Source organism: Chionomys nivalis, chromosome 17 (genome assembly GCF_950005125.1).
Source record: "Chionomys nivalis chromosome 17, mChiNiv1.1, whole genome shotgun sequence".
Classification (NCBI taxonomy): domain Eukaryota; kingdom Metazoa; phylum Chordata; class Mammalia; order Rodentia; family Cricetidae; genus Chionomys; species Chionomys nivalis.
This window is the reverse complement of record NC_080102.1, coordinates 31759200-31778823: the sequence shown is the minus strand read 5'-3', so window position 1 is coordinate 31778823 and position 19624 is coordinate 31759200. Positions and strand designations below refer to the sequence as shown.

At 56.4% G+C, this 19624-nt stretch overlaps 1 protein-coding gene across 3 annotated transcripts in view; it reads right to left on the bottom strand.

The window, feature by feature from the left end:
• Positions 1-1775: 1775 nt before the first annotated feature.
• Positions 1776-19624, bottom strand: part of Ptp4a3 (protein tyrosine phosphatase 4A3) — a 33078-nt gene continuing 15229 nt past the window's right edge. The window contains exons 1-6 of one of the 3 annotated variants that reach the window (XM_057792618.1): positions 10714-10800; positions 7308-8219; positions 5136-5228; positions 3588-3718; positions 2933-3007; positions 1776-2214 (exon numbers count right to left, since the gene is read on the bottom strand). In XM_057792618.1, coding sequence (XP_057648601.1) covers positions 2097-2214; positions 2933-3007; positions 3588-3718; positions 5136-5228; positions 7308-7412 — 522 coding nt within the window. In that variant the 5' untranslated portion in view covers positions 7413-8219; positions 10714-10800 and the 3' untranslated portion in view covers positions 1776-2096. Of the gene's footprint in view, positions 2215-2932; positions 3008-3587; positions 3719-5135; positions 5229-7307; positions 8220-8373; positions 8391-10713; positions 10801-19624 lie in introns of those variants that run through there. The other 2 variants (XM_057792617.1, XM_057792619.1) reach the window with 2 other exon arrangements.

Here is a 19624-nt window from a genome sequence, read left to right as displayed (position 1 = left end):
CTTTGAGCCATCCTCCCCCCAAGCATCTCACCCGGAACAGCCCTGCCCCAACCCTGTCCATAGAGCTTGGTTGTGTAACATTTTTCCATTTGAAAGAAAAATCTAGATTCAACAACAAAAAAAAGCGTAGTAGCTGCCAGTTTCCTGCCTGCCATAAGGACCCTCTGCGGTGGCCAAGCCAAGTCCTTAAAAGATACTAGCAAGATTCAGAGGCCCAGATGGGACAGACAAGCAGGGGCGGGACAAACCAACTTGAAGGTCTGTGATACTCTGCTAATAACTGCTCAGGGGTGGAATCAACTCCACATGGCCAGGGCTGCGACCATAGTGCCCACAGTTGAGCATGGTCATTCTCTGGGAGTGGGGCCTGAGAGGAAAGTCTCCAGTGTCCTCACCTGAGAGCTATGCAGGGCATGTGGAGCAGGTGGAAGGGAAGGGCACCCCAGCAGGCTTCCCTATTACAAAGCAGCATCTTCCTCCAACAGGGCCAGTCAACCCCAGCTGTAGGCCCCCCAAGTTTGCAACAGTCTAAAATAGGTTGCCTGACTCCCTGAGAGTACCCCTGAATTCCTTCTCAGGCAGAGCTTAGGAGACTCACCACGGCATGTTATTCTCAGGACCCAATAGATCTGCCAGCTACAGCAAGGGACCCTCCAGCTAGCCCTCCAAGCTCGGGCTCTGTGCCCACCACCCAAAAGCCTCCACGCTACATCCCCCAGGTCTTATGGAACCTGTCAGGTAGACCCTGCACACACACCCTCACCTGAGGGGATCCCCATGGACCATATCTCCAGCTCCTGGACTATGTCCCCCTGGGGCAGGGACATCGTGTGGAAGACTTGGATGGCAGACTGAAAAAAGAAACAGTGACTTTGTGCAAACATGCCATAGGTGTCGTGAGTTTACAGCACACACAAGGTCACCACTACTGAGTTTGGGAAAGGAACACCCCCAAATGGCTGCACCTCGCCACAAGGCCTGCCTAACTGAGACAGGCAGAAACAGTGATTGCTGGGGCTCTAAGCAGGCCCCTGAGGTTTCTGGGACCTAGTCCAGGGCTAGGTAGAGCGGGAGGCCATGGGCAGGCATGAGGAGCTTGAAGAGGGAAGGGTTCAAGGTGGGTGACCAGTGCAGGTGAGAGGGGCCCTGGGACTGTTATAGGCACAGAAAGGACAGGTTTGTAAAGGCCTGAGGATTATGCCATAAGTGGTGTCAATGCCAAAGGACAGACAGCACATCCCCAGTGACATGTGTAGCCAGCCCTGCCCCTCATTGTCCCCTTTCCTCAGCTAAGAAGCAGATCACTGCTCAGAACCTGAAAGCAGGAAGATCAGGCCCTCCACGGGCACCCAGCCTTCCACACTCTCAGAGCTAACGTACTCCACACCACTCTGCTGCCCTGCCCTCCTCCTCCTCTGAGCAGTGAAAATCATTTCCCAGGCTGGTGGCCACTGTAGTCAAATCTCACAGGTCGCATGGGGCAGGGGAGTGGAGGCCACTGAAAGTTCCAAGTGAACCCTACTCTGTCCTACAGAGGTGACTCAGCCTCACCTTCTAATGTTCCAACCCCCAAACTGTCACCAATCGGAACTGGGGATTCAGGCTGAAATGTCAAGAACTTGTCGACAAGGCAGACTGCAGAGCGTCGCATGGCCACCAGAGGGTGCTAGGGAGGCACACAGCAGCAACTCTACACAGGACCGCAGAGGAGGAGACCATGGCCTCCCAAGATTCAGACCCCATTCCCCGGCTCTGCACCACTCCTCACACACATCCACAGCTCCTGATTTATTGCCTTGAGAGTCCGGAGCACCTGAAGGCCCAGGATCTGGTAACAAAAGGTGCTGAAAACAGGTTAGGGTGAGGGCAGCGCCGCTGAAGCCCTGGGCCCAGTGGTTAAAAACACCCACCTGTGGTCCACAGGCCAGGGAAAGGCCTGGGCAGGAGGTGGAGGGGCTGGACGGAACTGGCATGAGGTCCAGGGACAGCCGTGGGCACAGACGGGGACAGAGCAGGAACACACACGGCCACTGGGCTCCTTAGACACAGACACACTGAGGCACGGGAGTAACAGGTGGACAGGGCCAGGGCCTGAGCTACATGACACAGCATCTAGTCTTGTGCGTGTGTGGGTCTTTGAACCGCAGTCTCTGCTTAGGCCGGTACTTCTCCAGGTAGGTGAGCTGCTTGCTGTTGATGGCCCCACGGCGCTTCCTGCGGACAGGGATGGAGGGTCAGTAAGCCTGGCTTGGACACCTTGCTTTCCCTCAGGAAACTTCAGACCCTGTGGGACTCTGGGGGAACTGGAGTGGATAGACCCACAGGAAGTAGGCTAAGCTGGGGCTCTGAGGTTGGGGGTGCATCTCACCCTAGCTAGCCAGCACCTCCGTAGGGCTGTACTAAGGTACAGAGAGCTGTGTGCCTGTGCTAAGCATAGCTCTTTAGGTTGCATACCCATCTGTATAGTCCAGGCTCCCCTAAGGATGCCTGCAGGCTAGTAGGCCCCTACTGCTACAGTCTTACAGGGCCTGCCCAGGGAGAAGAGATGTGTGCCTATTTCAGGCAGCACAAAGGCATCCACATATCCACAGTGGATATGGCACACACACGCACACGCACACACGCACGCACACACACGCGCGCACGTGCACGCACACATGCACACACGCACACACACACACGCACGCACGCACACACGCGCCTCTGTGCAATCCTTGCCTGGGGGATCAGAAAGATGGGGTCCTCCAGAAAGGCTACCATACCACAAGGAGGTACTGGCTTGGGAGCAGCCAGAAAGGGCAGAGAGGAGAGGAAGGACCTAGCTACAGAAGTAAGAGGTGAGGGGCAAGGAGAAGCCAACAGCCTAAGCCCCGCCCAGCTGCCAAGATCCACCATAGAGCCGAAGTGCCATCCCCACACACTGGCTACTCACTGTCGGATGAACTGGATGGCATCCTCATACTTCATCCCGCTCTCGATAAGGGCAAGAGCCACGAGCACTGGAGCCCTGCGGGAAGAAGCAGAGCTGAGGTTATCTGAGACCCCATACCCCATCTCGCCCCTGCCTCGGGTCACCTGACAAAGGTGGGCACATGAGACCCAAGTCCCTCCGCTTGCCCATGGAGGATACAGACGCCAGACAGCTCAACTAGCTGCTCTAGTCTGGTTCCCCTTGCCCCTCCTGTGCAACCTGGGGCGATGTAGAAAACCTCTCTGTGCCTAAACTCCTAGAAAAAAAGCTACAAGCATACTGGCAATTGAGCATGCCCTCCAGTCCTCCTGCAGGGAGTCCTGCCTGGCTCATTTCCAGCTAGTGTGGGCAGCTGTTTCTCCTCAAACAGGGGTCAGGCCTGGGTGACCAGTATGTCTCTGCGGCAGCTCTTTTGCTGCATGAGGCACAGTGACTGGATCCTAGCGGGAAGCCCTCCCTGCCAGGCTGGGAAAGGACTTGCCTGGGAACCCGGGGCCTTCAAAAGGTCAAGTGGATATGGCCCACATCCAAACTCACAAAACAATGAAGTCAGACCACAGAAGCACAAGTTGAGCTCCCAGCAGCAACGGGGCCCGGGGCGCCACCCACCACTCACCTTCCCAGACCCGCCACACAGTGCACAGCCACGCAACTGCCTGGGTCATTGTAGAACTTGGCCTTCAGCAGGCTCAGCCAGTCCTCCACCACCTTGCCAGGAGGGGGTGCCCCGTCATCAAAGGGCCAATCCTATGGAGGAAGATGCTTAAGGATTTGTTCTATGGATGTTAGCTCTCCTTCCCCTGTCCCTCAGGATTCTAGGAGGGAGGGGTAGGCTGGCCCACATGGAGAAGGCTCCAGCCCAGGGTATGCTGGGACATAGTGTGGAGAAGACAGAGGTGAGACTCATCACCTGTCGGTCCAGACTTGGACCCATTGCTTCCAGGGAGAACCAGCATGGGTCTGCGGGAGCTAGTTGATGGAGAGTAGCTCTTGGGGTCTCTCGACCTCTCAGCAGCTCCTGGAGGTCACCAGCTTATGTGGCTGTTCTAAGTCTAACCCAAGTCTCTACTGAGGAAGGGAGATCGGCTGGGGAACTTGGTACCGAGATGCTGACAGGCCTTTGTCTCACACTCCCCTAAACACCCACACTATGGGAGGCCCTTCAGAGTCAAAACAGGCTGTAGGATCTCACAGCAGGAAAGGGTCCACGGCTGGAGTCCTCCCAGGGCTGGATGACCCCAACCTCCTCCCTCCTCTACAAACTGCCATGCAGTGGATGTGAGACCCCGTCAACACACGGTCCTCACAGAGGAGTAGCCCAGGGTCACTCTGGTGTTGAGGACAGGACACCAGGGCCTCGGCACAGTCAGACAGGGTCTGTTGCACGAGGCCTGACTCATCCAGGCTCCACACTGGGAAGAGAGGCCTTGTGCCCGGGAATTGGCTCTGCTCTGACCCTCCAAGAACCAGTACTACAAGGCTGCCCCTCCGGCTCTCAGCCCCCAGGGTCAGGACGCCAAGGAAACAGCAACTAGGATCCCTACCCATGGCCTCTGCACAGGGTCTCCTGGGACTCACTGCTGCCAGGAGACAGGCTCCCCCACGGCAGGCGCTGAGAGGCTGAATAGAGGGCCCTGGAAGCGGCGGGGGAGCCAGGCAAGCACCTGCTGAGCCCTACTTCATCTGAACGAGGGGTCTCCATCTTCACCAGCCAGAGCCAGCAGGGCTCAACCCCAACCCATAGTGCAGGTGGAGAGGCAGCACCATTAGGGAAAGGCCACTCCTCATGTGCACCCTCCTACTTCAGCTGTGGTCTCAGAGAATATCTGATTCCAAGCCTCAATTGCTCCAAAAGGGAACCGCACAGAGGCTACATGGACTTGGACTTGGCCAATGGACTTGGAGCACCTAATAGGACCCACAGGCTCCAACACAGACAAGCCAGGTGTTTAGAAACTACAGTCATGAGCACTGAGCATGTGCAACCTGACCTCGGGGGCTAGTCTGGGAAGGTGGGTGCCGTGGAGACAACTCTGTCAGAGTCATCTGCCCCAAACACCAGCCCAGGCACAGAGAGCCCAGCATGTATCAGGTGGCAGCAGAGGACCCAGCCTCACAGTGAAGAGCCCCAAATCTACAGTGCCCAGAGCTACATGTCCCTCACCACAACGGTGATGCCGTCCTTCTCCAGAGGGGTCTTATCGTAGGTCACTTCGCACACACGCACCACGGTGGTAGCCCCATACTTCTTCAGGTCCTGGGGGAAGAGGGAAAGACTGGGTGGTTCAGACTTCAGCCTAGTGCTCTGCCCATGCTGAGTCCCCACGGGTCTGCCTGCCCCTTGGCAGCCCCGAAGCCTCTTCTGAGACAAGCAGACTTCATAAACCAGCAGGTGGGCCTGAAGGCTTAGTGACTGGCAGAGTAACCTCCGCTGGTGCTTCCGGGTCACCTGCCCCTGTCCGACCTAGACGCTAAGAAGCCCACCTGTATTCACTAACATGTTCAACCACCGTGATATCCGCCCCATCTTGTCCCCCACGCCACTGCAGCATCCAGGACAAAAGGTCTCAGCAGCAAGGCCTCGCTCTCCAATAAAGTCACCCAGTCCTCGGAAGGGTGGCCCAGGCCTCAGGGAGCCCCCTTGCATCTGCACGGCCCGCCCTTCCTGGGCTGCAGGAGTGTGTTCCGCAAAGACCCTTTGGAGTCTCCAGCAAGCAAACCTCAGGGGCTGGAGACGAGTCAGCAGGGTGGCATCACACACCACTGGGGAAGCCCCATCCCTTCAGAGGAAAGTTCACGCAGCTCACAGCCAACATGGGGTATTTATACCCAGAGCCACAAGCAGGGCCAGCCCCCACCTACCTGCTCCCAGTCGGTATTTTGGGAATGGTGAGGTATGACTGGGTCTTGCTGGCCATGAGATGGGAACACCAGACACAGCAAGGCCAGGACCCTACTATTCTGAGAGTGCAAGGAAAACGGGGGAGTGTCAACCTCAGAGACCATGGGAGCCTCAGAGACCATGGGGACGTTGCAGAGTCCATGAAGAAGAAAGCTACCACCCAGCTCAGGACTCGGTCCCAACCCTACTTACATCTTGAACCGTCATCATGCTTACACTCTGACCCCTGGCCTTAGCATATACTGAGCCTCGATTCTACTCACTTGCTGGTCTCATCCTGGTCACACGCTGAGCCCCCATCCTAGTCACTCAGTACTTTTTCCTAGTCCCTCCTTGGGTCCTGCTATTAACTCAGCTATCAACTCGACACCTCAGCTGCAAGAGGGGTAGGCTCTGAAAGTAGAACCTCATCCTGGTCACACGCTGAGTCCTCATCCTGCTTCCAGTCTGACCCCTGACCCTAGTCAGACACTGAGCCTTTATCCTGGTCAGGAAGCCCTCGTGCTGGTCACAAACTGAGCTCTCGTCCCCGTCACACAACATACCCTCCCTCATCCCGGTGACATACTGAGCCCTGATCCTCCTCACACCCCGACCCTTTTCCTTCATTCTGGTCACTAAGCCTTCATCCTCATCACACACGGAACTTCATCCTGGTCACACACTGACCCCTTGGTCCTGGTCACTCAGGGTGCTTTTTCCCCGCTCTGCTGTTATCTCAAGGTTCTCAACGGTAAGAGGGGCCATCTTCCCTGGAGTAGCACCCAGCTAGGTGTCCAGGGCCCAGGTTCCCTGACATAGGGTGTCCATTGCCTTCCTCTATTCATTCTTTCCTGTTTTGATGCCCACGAGCCCATAGGGCTTAGCCCATGCCACAGAGGAGGACTAAGAACCTAAAACCACAAAAGTCCACCCCATGAACTGCCCAGCACTCAGCGTCAGACTCTCTGCAAGCAATTCCAGGTCTGCAGCAGGAGCCCTGCACAGGCCCCCAGTGAGGCCATGCTGACAGTCTCCAGCTCTACTCCCCACACAGACTCTGAAAAAATACTGGAGGTGGAGTGAGGGTGACTACAGACATGGATAGACTCTCCACATGTCACCGCTCAGCTGCAGAGGTCATTTTCCTTTCCCCAAGAATCCCTGGAGCCTGAGCTTGTGGGCTGGACTAGCCATGAGGTAGCCCTTCCAGCCCATCTTCCATCTGCCTGTCTCCAGGGCAATTCCCCATCAGCCCTCATCCCATCAACCTCTTTCTTTCTCAGTTTCTAGAGAGGCCAAGATCACCCAGGGTCCAAACGACCACAGTCTAGCCAATGCCCCGTGCCCACAAGCCTGAACGCAGCCAGACCTCCAGGAAGCCCATCTGATCACCAGCACCCATCACCCCTCGAGCCACCCAGGACACCCACCCAGCCCCAACAGCCCACTCACCTCGATGAAAGTGCTGAGGGTGGCATTGCTGGGGTTGTGCGTGATGAGAAAGCGCATGTTTCTGTAGCTCACCTCCACAGGCGCAGGCCGGTTCATGCGAGCCATGCCTCCTCCAGGAACCCAGAGAGGACCAGCCAGCAAGGGCTGCACGGGGGGTCCCCCAACCCCCCACACCAAGTCCAGTGAGACCCCCGTGCTTGTCCAAAAAAAAAAAAAAGAAAAAGAAAAGACCTTCTTAAAACCTCGTCCCCACACCCCGCACAAATATTGTGCAAATACTTGGGAGGAGGAGAGGAAAGCTGCCTGGTGGTTGATAATTCGAAAACAAAACTCGATTCTAAAAAAGAAAAGGAAAAGAAAGAAAACCCCCTCCCCTGGTAAGATGGGCAGCTCCAAAGTCCTGTCTCTCAAAGTGGAGTAGTTACAAAGAGGCAAAAATAAAAATAACAACAACCAAAAAAACTGAGCAAAGAGAACTTCAAGTTGGTGACTCTGGCTGCAGAACACTGTCCTCTATGGGGCCGTCGCTGGGGACACCCTCTCTGCATGGGTGGGTAGAAGAGAGTCCCCTTTGGTCTGGACCCAGCACTCAGGACCAAACAGAAAATGAACTTGAACTCAACCAACTCTGGCGGCCCTGGGCCGTGGTGGGCAGGCAGCCTGTGATCCGGGGCGTCTGTCACGTTACCCCATCAGGGAACGGCAAGTCCTGGAGAGGGGCAGCGGGCTCAGGCAGCAGTGCTGGCCTCTGGCCTGGCAGCAGAGGCCATTGAGAGGCAAGGGCAATGGTGAGGGCCAGAGAGGCACGGGCCTCCTCAGCAGCAGCACCCACGATGTTGGGAACGGCAGTAGTTAGACCTGCCTTCCTGGATTTCCTCCATCAATCACACACTGGTCTTCAGAAGGCACAGTCTGTGGGAGGGGAGAAAGAAATGGGAGGTTCCTGTTGGGCCTCAGATTCTCCATATGAAAACACAGAACAGACAGCTCCGGCCAGGGCTGCATAGGCCCCTGGGGTGAGAGAAGAACCACACACAGACAGGGTGAAAAGGGTATCAGGGCTCACCCCAGGAGCAATGAGAACCCCACAAGCGTACACCCACAGCAACAGAAACCAGGCCAGCAAGCCTGGTCCCCCATCTCACAGCCCATGAGGACAGAGCCCTTCTCTTGGGACTGCTAGCCACAGAACAATGTACAAGTTCAGATCGTTCTGCAAGGGTAGGTCTCAGGACAATGGGTACTGCCAGAGGAACAGGGGATGAGTGGACTCAATTGTTGCCCCTCAGGCTTTCTGTAATCTCCACCCACAGCCACCCCTTTCTGGGACTTGCCAGGCGCTAAAGGTAAACAAGATATTCTGCCACGCAAGATACCACAGTCCAAAAGGCCAGCTGCCAGGCTCATGCCAAGGAAATGACAGAATAGGTAGCCAGGAAGGGGGTCACACTGTGGCAGGGACCGGGGGAAGGACACTATTGGAGGACATCAGCCCTTCCACCCCATCCTTCCCCCCTCCAAATGTACTAGCTACAAGGGCCCAAAAGAGCAGCTAGCCTCCTGTCACTCTCTGGAGGGCCTGGGACACCTTGGGCACATCACAGGCCTCTCCGGACCTAGTTCCCACCTACACAGTGAGGGGTTGAACAAGATGGCCCCACAATCCCTTGGGCTATGACCCAGTGCAGAGCCTGAGCCCCTGGGCCCGGCCCACACCCCACCCATCATTCTTCTGCCCAAATGAAGGCCCCTCCAGGACCCCCAACTGGAAGAATTCAGCCCGTATCTCTTCCCTCTGTCCCGGCACCCACTTCTCCAACTGCCCACCAGGCAAACCAGGCCCGAGATGCTCAGCCTGGCTGCAGGAAGGGCCTAGCCGAGGACCCTGGACTCTTGCCTCAAGCCGTGAGCACAGGCCCCACTGTCCAAGGCTCGCTGTGCCAGGCAGCACAGGCTCCTCACTCACCACCTTCTATATCTGGTAACACTCAGCACTCCAGGCCAGGTCAGCCCCTCAGCTCGCAGCTCATCCTTGCCATAATTTTGGCAGCATGCATTGTGGGGGCCCCTTGTGGGGGCACCTTGTGGGGCCTGCTTTGGCCAGCCCTAGGCATGCGGAGCCACGACTAGCGCGAGTATAAGCAAGGAGAGTTGCATGCTATGACACAAACACCTGGGCCTCCTGGGAGGGGCATCCCATGTGTGCACACTGCAATGCCCTCGTGTGCACAGAAGAAAAGAGAAGGCCCCCAGGAAGCCAGAGAACACTGGCAGGCTCTTGTAGGGCTGACTGCACCTATCCGCTGCAGTAGAGCGGAGGGGCTGTGAAGCCCTAAGAGCAACAGTCATGGTCTACTTCCGCTACCCATGGTTACAGGCTGGTCTTCTGGGCCAAGGAAGCCTGAACCACCTACAGTGCTCACCCCAGGCCTGAGGGGATGGAGGTCAGGGATTCAGGCAGAGGTGTCTCCAGGCTGGACTGCATCTTACAATTCGCTGTACAGTCCACTGCAATCTGGGCCACACCCCCAAGGGAGGGCAAAGGAACATGCCCATAGCATGCTCAACCACATGGTGGCTGCCCTCCCCCCAAAAGGAGCCCTTCCCTTGACATATCACTTCATGGGACTGAGAGGTCCAGAGAACAAGGAGGGGGCGTCTCCAGAACTCTACCCAAGGCTCATGGGCCCCCCAGCCACCTACTTCCCCTAGCCCAGCAGCTCTGGGTGAAAGCAGATGGCAGAGCTCACCTTGCCTCACCATCATGGGTTCAGGCACTCAGTCAAGCCACCACATCCTCATGCTTATGGACCCGACTAAGGTCTGGACGTTTCTCTGACCGGCCCTTCTCTATCCCAGCCTCCTCTAGCAGTATTCTAAGCATTCTGCTGCTCCCAGAACTGGCCTGTTTTTCAAGACCCATTTTTGTCCCTGTTTGCCAGACAAGGACATGGGCCAGAAGGGTGTGGAAGGACTTCTCTGGACCCTGGCCAGCACCCACCCTCCAGCAACACAGGTTTTCTCAACTAATAATCGGGAACACTTGAACCCCAGGGGAAAAAAAGAAGGCACAGAGAGGTTCACAGAGGCTCCACCCTCGAGTGATGGAGAGGGAGTGCATCTGGCTTCAGAAGGGACCTAAATGGAACCCTGTGTGACACTAGGAGTCAGGGGTCGCAGTTCAGGGCTTTGCGCTGTCACAACAGGTAAGGTTGCTCGTGGATGGGCTGGGGACCCCAAGAACCCGTGGTAGGGTGTGGTGAGCGCGCACAGCTCCCGGACCTCAGCGGGGCTTCCCACCCAGCCCGCCAGGGAGCCGCCATCCCATATAGGGCCCATCCCAGTAAGGGGTAGGGTCCGGGAGTGTCCTCGAGGCCGGGTCCCCGCCGCCCGCAGCCCGGCTCACCCGCGCCCACAGGAGTGCGGCTGCCTCCATGCGCCGGCCGGCCGGGCCGGGACCCGCGCGCGCCCTCCGCAGCGGCGCCGGCTCTTGGCGGATGCTGGGCGCCCGCGGCCCATCTATTTATAGCGCCCGGCGTCACGTGGGGGGCGGTGACCGGCGGGCGACCCGACTCGCAGCGGCTCCCGCACCTGCTGCCTAAAGATAGCGCGCCGGCCGGGCAAACAAAGGCGCGGCCAGCAGAGGAAGAGGAAGGAGGAAGGGTAGGACCACCGCGGATCCGCCTGCCTTCCCCTCTCTGCATCCTGCTAGGCAGATACAGAAGGGCCACTGGCCTGGAGGACCCCTCCCAGCTCTCCAGCCTCGCATGTATTTACTGAGCAGCTACTGTGTGCCCAGCGTTAGTACTCACTTCACCTTAGGAGCCACTTCCCCCACCCCACCCCTCCAGCCTACAGTTGAAGAAACTGAGGCACTGAACCTCCAGAGTCACACAGCAGACAGGAGCGGACTCTACACTGGTTCATCTCCAAGGCAACTGCAGCCTTCCAGGGCACTCCCCAGCAGGATCCTCTCCTAGGCTCCACTACCGCCAGGGACAGGACAGAGTCCTGGTTTACTCCTGGGGCATCCCAGGCAGGAACTCTGTACTCTCCAGCACATGAATGGAGACAGATGTCAGTCCACACCTGCCCCCAGCGGCTGCATCGCCCTGGAAGCTTTCTGGAGCAGATTTTGCTGAACTCCTGTTCTCAGAATCCCTAGAGGCTTTGCCTTGCTGGGAACCCAGCTCCAAGCCTGGCTCCCAGACAGAGGCCTGGCCCTTCAATCAGTAGTTGGTGCTAGGGAGAGGAATGGGCCCTGGAAGCCTGGTCCTGGGCCAAGAGAGGCATGACCCACCCCATACTACCAGAGAGCAGTCATATTAGCCAACCTGGCCCAGCGGAATCTGCCATCCCCCGCTCTTGACTGACCCAGGTAAATAGGGCTGATTGTGTCCAGGTTGAAAGGTCCTCATTCAGCTAGCCCCAGAAAGCCAGGCAGCCATATGAGATCCCCAGAAATTACCACGCGAATAGACCCAGTACACAAACAATATCATGATCTCAGCTGTCCCACCAGCTCCCAGCCTCACCACAGATCCTGCACCCACCACAAGGCACCAGCATCTAGCAGAGGAACTGAGTAAACCATCCAAGTCACCCAGCCAGGAAGCTGGACCATGCCTGGGGAATTGCCTACCCACAGAGATCCTACTGGTCCCCAGCCCAGGTGGCTGGGAGAAAGATGGCACAGACAGCCACCTCTGGTGGCTCATCAGTTTCCATGTCTGGAAAAGGGTTTGTCAGTGGCAGGCCCAACAATTTCTGAGATTCTGTACCAGCCAGGGCTGTAAACAGGGCCCCAAGTGCTCCCCCCCACCCCCACAGCTGGGGCCTCTAGCTAGGCCTGGGGGCACCTGCTACAGCTGGCAGGGCCCCAAGCCTTTCGGAGAAGTCTATATATACCACAGCCAGAGCCTTCTTGGAGTCCTCCCAGAATGCCCATCTCAGGGGCCAAGAGGAGAGACCCTAGCAGACTCCACCCACACCAGTCCCTAGGAAGCCACCCAAGCTCTCGCATCCCTGTGCCCCACAGCTCTAAGGGTGGAACCCCTCAGAAAACATTCACCCTAACCCCATGCCATCCCCACCCCCTTGGTCATGTGCCCAGCCCCGGGGAAGGCATCTCTAATGAGAGGAGGGACCTAGCACTCAACCCCACCCCCACCCCACCTCCCACCCAGCCCTGGCACCAAGAAGCTCCCATTTGTTTATGGAAGGAACAAATGACCCAGCGTTCTAGGCAGAGGTCCAGATGGGGGAACCATCCAGAACCTATCACGAGACCTCAGCCCTCGAGGGCTGGGGGAACCTTAGAGGAGAGGATACCTATGCCACCTAACGGCAACTGCATGCCTTCCCAGAGGAAACCACCATGACAGCTGCCCCGTTACCACTTGCCTTGGAGGCAGGGCTTCCCCAACTTAGTCCCTCAAGGGCTACTTGAAAGCATGCACAGAATGGGGGGCATGGGAGAGCCTCGAGTGGCAGGTGCTCTGTAGGGCAAGGTGGACAGGGAAGGGTCCACAGAGCAGCTGACCCAAGAAGGAGATGACACACTCTTGGTGCCTCCACTGATCATCTGCCCTGATGCCCTGCGCCGCCTGAGACCAGTACCAGCCCCTCTGAGCCTAAGGACAACTCTATAAATGGACGCCCTGCCAGAGAGGGAAGCCACCTTCTAAAGTGGTGCCAGCACCCTGCATGTCATGGAGCCCTTGGGCTGTGACCTGGAAACAACTGTGAGGAAACAGACCTGGGTTTCCAGTGAGCAGGCACCTGCTGTCCCCACCAAGGCTCAGACTCAACAGTGTCCTGTGGGGCATGGTGGCGATCTGCTGACCCAGGCTCCCACTTTCCGTGGGCACCCTCATATTGTCAGGCACTGGCTCTGCCTGCACCATTGCAGACCAGAGGCTGGAACTGTCACCCCTGAGGGCTGGCAGCACCCAAGGGGCCCAGGTAATCATTCATGAGGTCCACTAGGCACCATAGATCTCAAAACTTGGGACCTCTGACCCCCAACAATTAACCCTCAGCTCTCTGCTCATCAGGTAGACTTGTCTCCCAGGAGGTGCCAAAGACACCTGGCTGACAGGGTACCCCTTTCCTTCCCTTACACTGTCCTTCACCTCCCAAGAGCTCAGCCCATGTGAGCCACATGCCTTTAGCCTTTTACAGCCCATGACCTCCCCTACACTAAAACAGACCTTGGGTCTCTTTCCCAGAATCAAGGGGAACTGGGAAGGCATTCATTCATCTATTCATTCATTCATTCACTCACTCGATCAGTGTGACAAGCATGCTGAGCACCCCTGGTGCCAGTCACAGGGCTGAACGGGATGGAGACAGGGAAGATGGGGAGAGGCCAGCTGAGTTGCATCATGGGCAGGCATCATTACTGACTCAGGGTGCCTCAGTTTCCCAGGCTGTCTCTCACTAAGGACGCATGCTCGAGCTGAAGCACCCTGGGCCAGCTCACCCCACCTTCCCCTCTGTAGTTCTCTACTGAGGTACCCTGCCCTGGAGCCATGGCTCCTGGCTCTTCCTGCTCCTGTCAGCAGGTTACTCTCCTACAAAGTAACCCCTAGGGGGAACTCTGTACCTCAATTTCCTCACCTATAGAGCAGGATGAAGACAGCAACTCAACTCCCTTACCGAATCACCAGAAATAAGAAAGCTCCAAGTTGTAGCCATACCCAGAGCACAGCACTGCCTCCGCTCCCACTTCTGTCTACATCCGGTAAGTAGAGGACCACTTGGACCTGGACGTCCCCCAAGGCCACATGCCCTTGCCATCTGGTCCCTACCTCACAACATCCAAGCACCGCCAGGAGGCTCGGGGCTCTGCCTAGAGACCCATCTGCATCAAAGGACAACAGTCACGGATTCTGTCCCTGCCAATCGAGGGGACTTGAGGGACTCCCAGGTGTCCCGACTCCATTAAGGACTCCTCTGCAACGTGGAAGGTGTTGGTAACAGACACACATGTCCATTTGGAAGGGCAGCTTGGTGTTTCACGTACAGCACGTATTAGCACCAGAGCTCAGAACCTGTTCATCTGCCAAGCAAGCCACCACAGCTGTCCTCAAAGTTTGACTTAACCTGCCCGATCAAATGGTGGCTCCCACCTGCCACAGCTCACACATCGCCCACCACTCCCATAGCCTACAAAACTCACTGGCCTTCAGGGACAGGACAAGACGGTATGTGATTCACACCTCCAGGTACCCTATTCTCTCCCCCTGAATGCCTCAGACACTCCCAGAGCCAGGGCCTCGTTCTTCAGGAAGCCACCAATCACCCTCAGTGTCCCAAGCTCCCAGTCACATGGGCACCTACAAAGCACTTCTGGTCTCCAGGCCCCATGGTTGTACTGGGTTATGGGGAAGCAAATGCCATAATCGACTCGCAGAGATCACAGGGATGGAGTCTGCAGACAGGAGCATGAGATACCAGGCAGGGAGTTACAGCACAGGCAAACATGGGCTGGACAGAGTCACCATAAAAAGGAGAATTGGGAAGGCAGCGTTCAGGCAAACTCAGCTCCCAGGGTAGGGACCACATCCTCCTACAGCAGCAGGCACCAGGTCTACCTGGCTGGCAGCTGGCAGCTCACAGTCTGTCCCCTATCCTTTCCCCCAATGCACACACAAACCCCACCTGAGATCCAAGACTAAGGATTCCTATTTTACATGTGGCCAGATAGACAGACAAAGAGGAACAGGACTGCCTGCATCCTGCTTGCCTTGTCCTAGCCCAGGCTTCCTTCCTATCTCCCATTGTATGAATTCCACAGACTCGGAAGCTTCACACCCAGAAGGCCTACTGGGCAACCGACGGAAGTGGCAGGGGGCCCACTCCACTCTAATCTGCCATGCACCTCCAGGCACCCCTCAGAGCTTCTCCAGCCACTCCTTGGAGTCCAGAGACTGTCACTTTGTACACAGCTATGACCAGCATGAGAAGAAGTGACTTCAGAACCTCACGGGGCCTTCAGGCCCCAAATAATAACAAATGACAAACCAGACTACCACATGTTAGCAATGGAAATTAAGAGTGACATCTGCCACTGGGAGGACCCACAGTCATATAGTCAGACAGATCCTATGACTGACTGGGGGTGCGGGGGAGTCTCTGGACCTCACTGGTCCTTCTGTGCTGCAGGTTTAGCCCATGGCTGTGCTTCACCAGGGCTATACCACCACATGGCCTCCTACCGTAGTCCTGACCCACTTTCTGATGGTGTGGCTGGCATGGAAGTAACAGGGGACACAGGGATCAGCCTACAATGAATCTGTCGTACCACAGTGGGAAGGGCCAGGTACCTCACAGTAGGCAGAACTTGAATCCTACAGGAAGAAGATGCCACCCTGGCCACAAGGGTGACACCCTTCCCCACTCACCCTAAGTGCTATAACACCCTTCCCTCTGGGGTCTGCTCTTCTATCCTGTGGGCCTCCGCCAAGGACCCACCCACGCAGAGCTAGTAACACTCACCACCCTGGTCCTCAGCTTAGCCTCCACTGGCATCTACTTTTATCTCATCACCGCCATACGTGTCAGGGGTGGAGGCAGAGGCCTGATATGGCAGCACCAGGAACCAGCTTAGAGACAGCCCGAACAGGGTAGGGACTTGGGTCACAGTCTGGTACAGTTCTCACTACTGAGCAGAGGTGAGGGAGCAGGCAGTCCTCCGGGGAGGGGAGGGCTGTGATAGCAGAGGCATTGGAGGGTAGATGGCAGGTCATCATGGCCCAATGGGGTGGGCAGCCTGCCTGGTGCAGATAAGAAATAGTCTCCGTCCACTCTCCAAGTGAGCAACCTCACACCCAAACCACTGGCCAGATATCCCCAGTAAGCCGTAGCCTGGGTTTGGCCTTGGGCCCTATGTCCCATCAGTTCTTCCTGGGGTCCACATTTCCTCTAGTAGGAAGTAGAAGGGGAAAGTGGACCAGGCCTGCACACCCAACCTACCCAGGGCCAGTCCAGGGGCTCATCCATGCTCCCGCCTCCTCAGCACTAACCCCCACTCCTCATTCATTCCCCAGGAAGTGGAAATTCCATAAACAAGGGAGGGGCTATTCCTGCCTCTCAAGGACAGTCGCTTTCCCCTTCCCAACAGGACGCTGTTCCAACCATGGTAATGTAAGGAAAGTAGGACACACACTTAACACACGTGGACATGCACACACAGAGACATGCTCCATGTGGGGATGTACTACACGCCTGGACACACACATGTACACACATGCCTCTCCACACAGAGATGTGCACACTCAAAGACGCACACACAAGACATGCACAGTCATATTTCTGGGAGAAAAAAAGTGATAATCAACCAGATGTCTGTACCAGGAAAGTAAACCCAGTATCCAGCAGTAGCAGGACCCACCAGAGTCTCCTGGGCTGTGCAGAACCTACCAAGTTTTCCTATCCTCGGCCAACAGCCCCTCTTCCACTCTGCCTGGCCCCACGTGGCCAGGAGCCTCACACTGAGATGTAATGTCACCCTCACTATAGTCCAGGTCCATCGGTAGAGCCCACTGAAGGCCTGGACCCCTCCCTCCCTGGAGCAGCCTGGCTCCGTTCTTCAGGGAACACTGGATTCAGGTTTCCATTGTGCCGTCTATATACACAGCCTCCCAGTCCATGCAGACATGAGGATTACCTGCATTCACGCTTGTGACAGGCAGGTGGGAATCCAGCCCAGCTCTGCAGCCCTGGAACCCCAACACTGCTCTATGTGGAAAGCCCAGGGCCCCTTCAATGGGACACTGGCTGCCATAGCCCATTATTCTGGGATACCAGATGCTGAGACAGGAATTCTGCCGGTCCAGGATCTCAGTGGGAAAAAAAAGGTTTGAAAGCCCACCGCGCTCAGCGTAAGACTTCATAGTCTTGGCATTTCCCTCCTCGGAATCATCCAGGCTGGTGCCAACAACTGGCATAGTGCCACCCAAGCTACAAGGCCTCCAAAGTCTAGTACCAATGAGTGGGCACAGCATCGCAGAGGGCACAGACTTTCTCGGACTAACTTGGTGCTAACAGTCGCTGAGGGAGGGACCCCACTCTCACAAAAAGTCCCCACAAGAAGCACAAGGAACCGTCCAGTGGATTTCTTTTGTTTTAATATTTTCAATATTTATTTTTATTTTATGTTCATTGGTGTTTTGCCTACATATAGGTCTGTGTGAGGGTATCAGATCCCCTGAACTGGAGTTACAAGAAGGTGTGAGCTGCCATGTGGGTGCTGGGAATTGAACCCAGGTCCTTTGGAAGAGCAACCAATGCTCTTAATTGCTGAGCCATCTCTCCAGCCCAAGTCCAGTGATTTCAATAGGCACGACCCCTAGGAGGGAACAAGAGCTGAGTCCCTGGCCCAAGAATACCCTTTTTTAGTCTTATTGGCTACCAGGTAAGACCCACCTATTGGTTCAGAGGTGCCAAGCAGTCACAAAGACCCACACTAAGCGTCCAACATAGCCTCCGCCTGATGCCCACCAGGCACTGAGACCTCCTGCACAGCAAGGATGCCTGTGGAATCGGGCCACCTCCAACCTGTACGTTGGAGAGCTGTCACGGTGACAGAAGGCACATGAGACAAGAATGTGTGAGGGGCGCCAATGCTGCAGAAGTTACCTGCCTGCAAGGTGCCAAGCCACAGGCCACAGTTCCTCTCCACAAGTAACAAGCTACAACTCCTTCTTGGGACCCTTCTCCAGGAGTCAAAAATCCCAGGACCATCAGCAGACAGCTGGCCATGTGGCCCTTCCCTCACGATCAACCCCAACCCTGAAAACAGCTTCTATAACCTGTTCAGCATGCCCACAGATAGATGGAGAATTTTGCTCTTGGGTGGGGATCCAATCTCCACCCCCACCTCCACCCACTCACCAGGGAAGTAGGAACCTAGGCTAGCCTGGCCTTCTAAAGCAGGACCCAATCAGGCGGCTACCCAAGAAGCTGTGGTCCCCCAGAATGTCAGGATAAAGTTCACATGCAGGAAGCATCTCAGAAGTCTCTGGCAGGCAACAAATACATATACCCAGGCCACAGAAGAAGAGACTGTGGGCCAGTGAGAACTCAAGTATCTGAGTGGTTCACAGTTCAGAGGATTAACCAACCAGTGACCGGCTCAGAAGCCATATCCACCCCATGCTGGCTCCTCTCTGGGCCCACTATCCAGACCCACGAGTTGAAAGAACCTCAAAGCCTCTCTGTGTGGTAGTCATATACACCACACCAAATCTCAGAAGAGGCCCGGAAGGCGCTCATCACCACATTTTCTGAATGAGGAAATATGCCAGCCCAGCATATCACTTCCTATGTGTTTTCTCCTTACAGTGGCCAAATCCACTAACGCGTGGCAGGCTCAGACAGTTCGTCCCTCACCCACGGTCCGCTACATGCGATTCCTCCTCAGTCCCACCCAGAGCTCAGGGCTCAGGATCAGACGGGCACAGGGCGGGGGGGGGGGGTTGAAGATCACGTCGGGAGTCAGGGCTACATGCCAAGGCCCTGGGATGCACGTCAGAGGGGCCCAAGGAGCCGCGGGAAAGAGCTCTGACCTGGCCTCAAGAGGCCATGTCCAAAATAGCTGGCCTTCACGGTGAGCCGACTTGGCCTGGCGCACGTAGGCCTCTGGGCTCCATCATTGCCAGGCTGGCCACAGAGGTCACAGCTATTTCTGGGCTAGCCTGGTGGTAAGACATGGTTCTGACACCCCAAAAGGGTTAGTGTGTGAGGGACAGCAGAGGCCCAGCTAAACGAGCGCCCCAGGACACAGGTGGAAGACATGGTCACCACAGATCCTTGACGTGCAAAGAGAGTGTTGGGGGCCTCACTCCCTCAGGCCGCCCTGTCCACAATACCTTGGAACATCAGTTTATTGGTCTCCCATCAACCCACTGGCTTCACAGGCCACCACAGAAGTCAAGCCTATGCCAGGCACATGGGCGTCAAAGCAGCAGGCCTCCTCCCTGAGACAATGACGTGACCACATCAATGGGCTGCTGCTGGCTGTCCCCAGCTGCTGTGAATCTGAGTTCACAGCAGGAGATTGGTGCCACTAGGCACATGCATTATCCAACACAAACACACAGCAGTCCCACTCCTGGAGGCCACACTGGCAGAGCCAGTGCTCGCCCAAGTGTACAGCCTCTGCTGAGCCCTCCCTATCCCCAAATCATTTCCCTCTCTTTAGCCTGGCCAGCCCCTGTGACATCATATGACACTTGGAGAAACTGAGGCAACTCAGAAAGACTTGGCTTATCCTTTAGCCCCACCTTAAAGCTTTAGTTGCAGACAGGGGA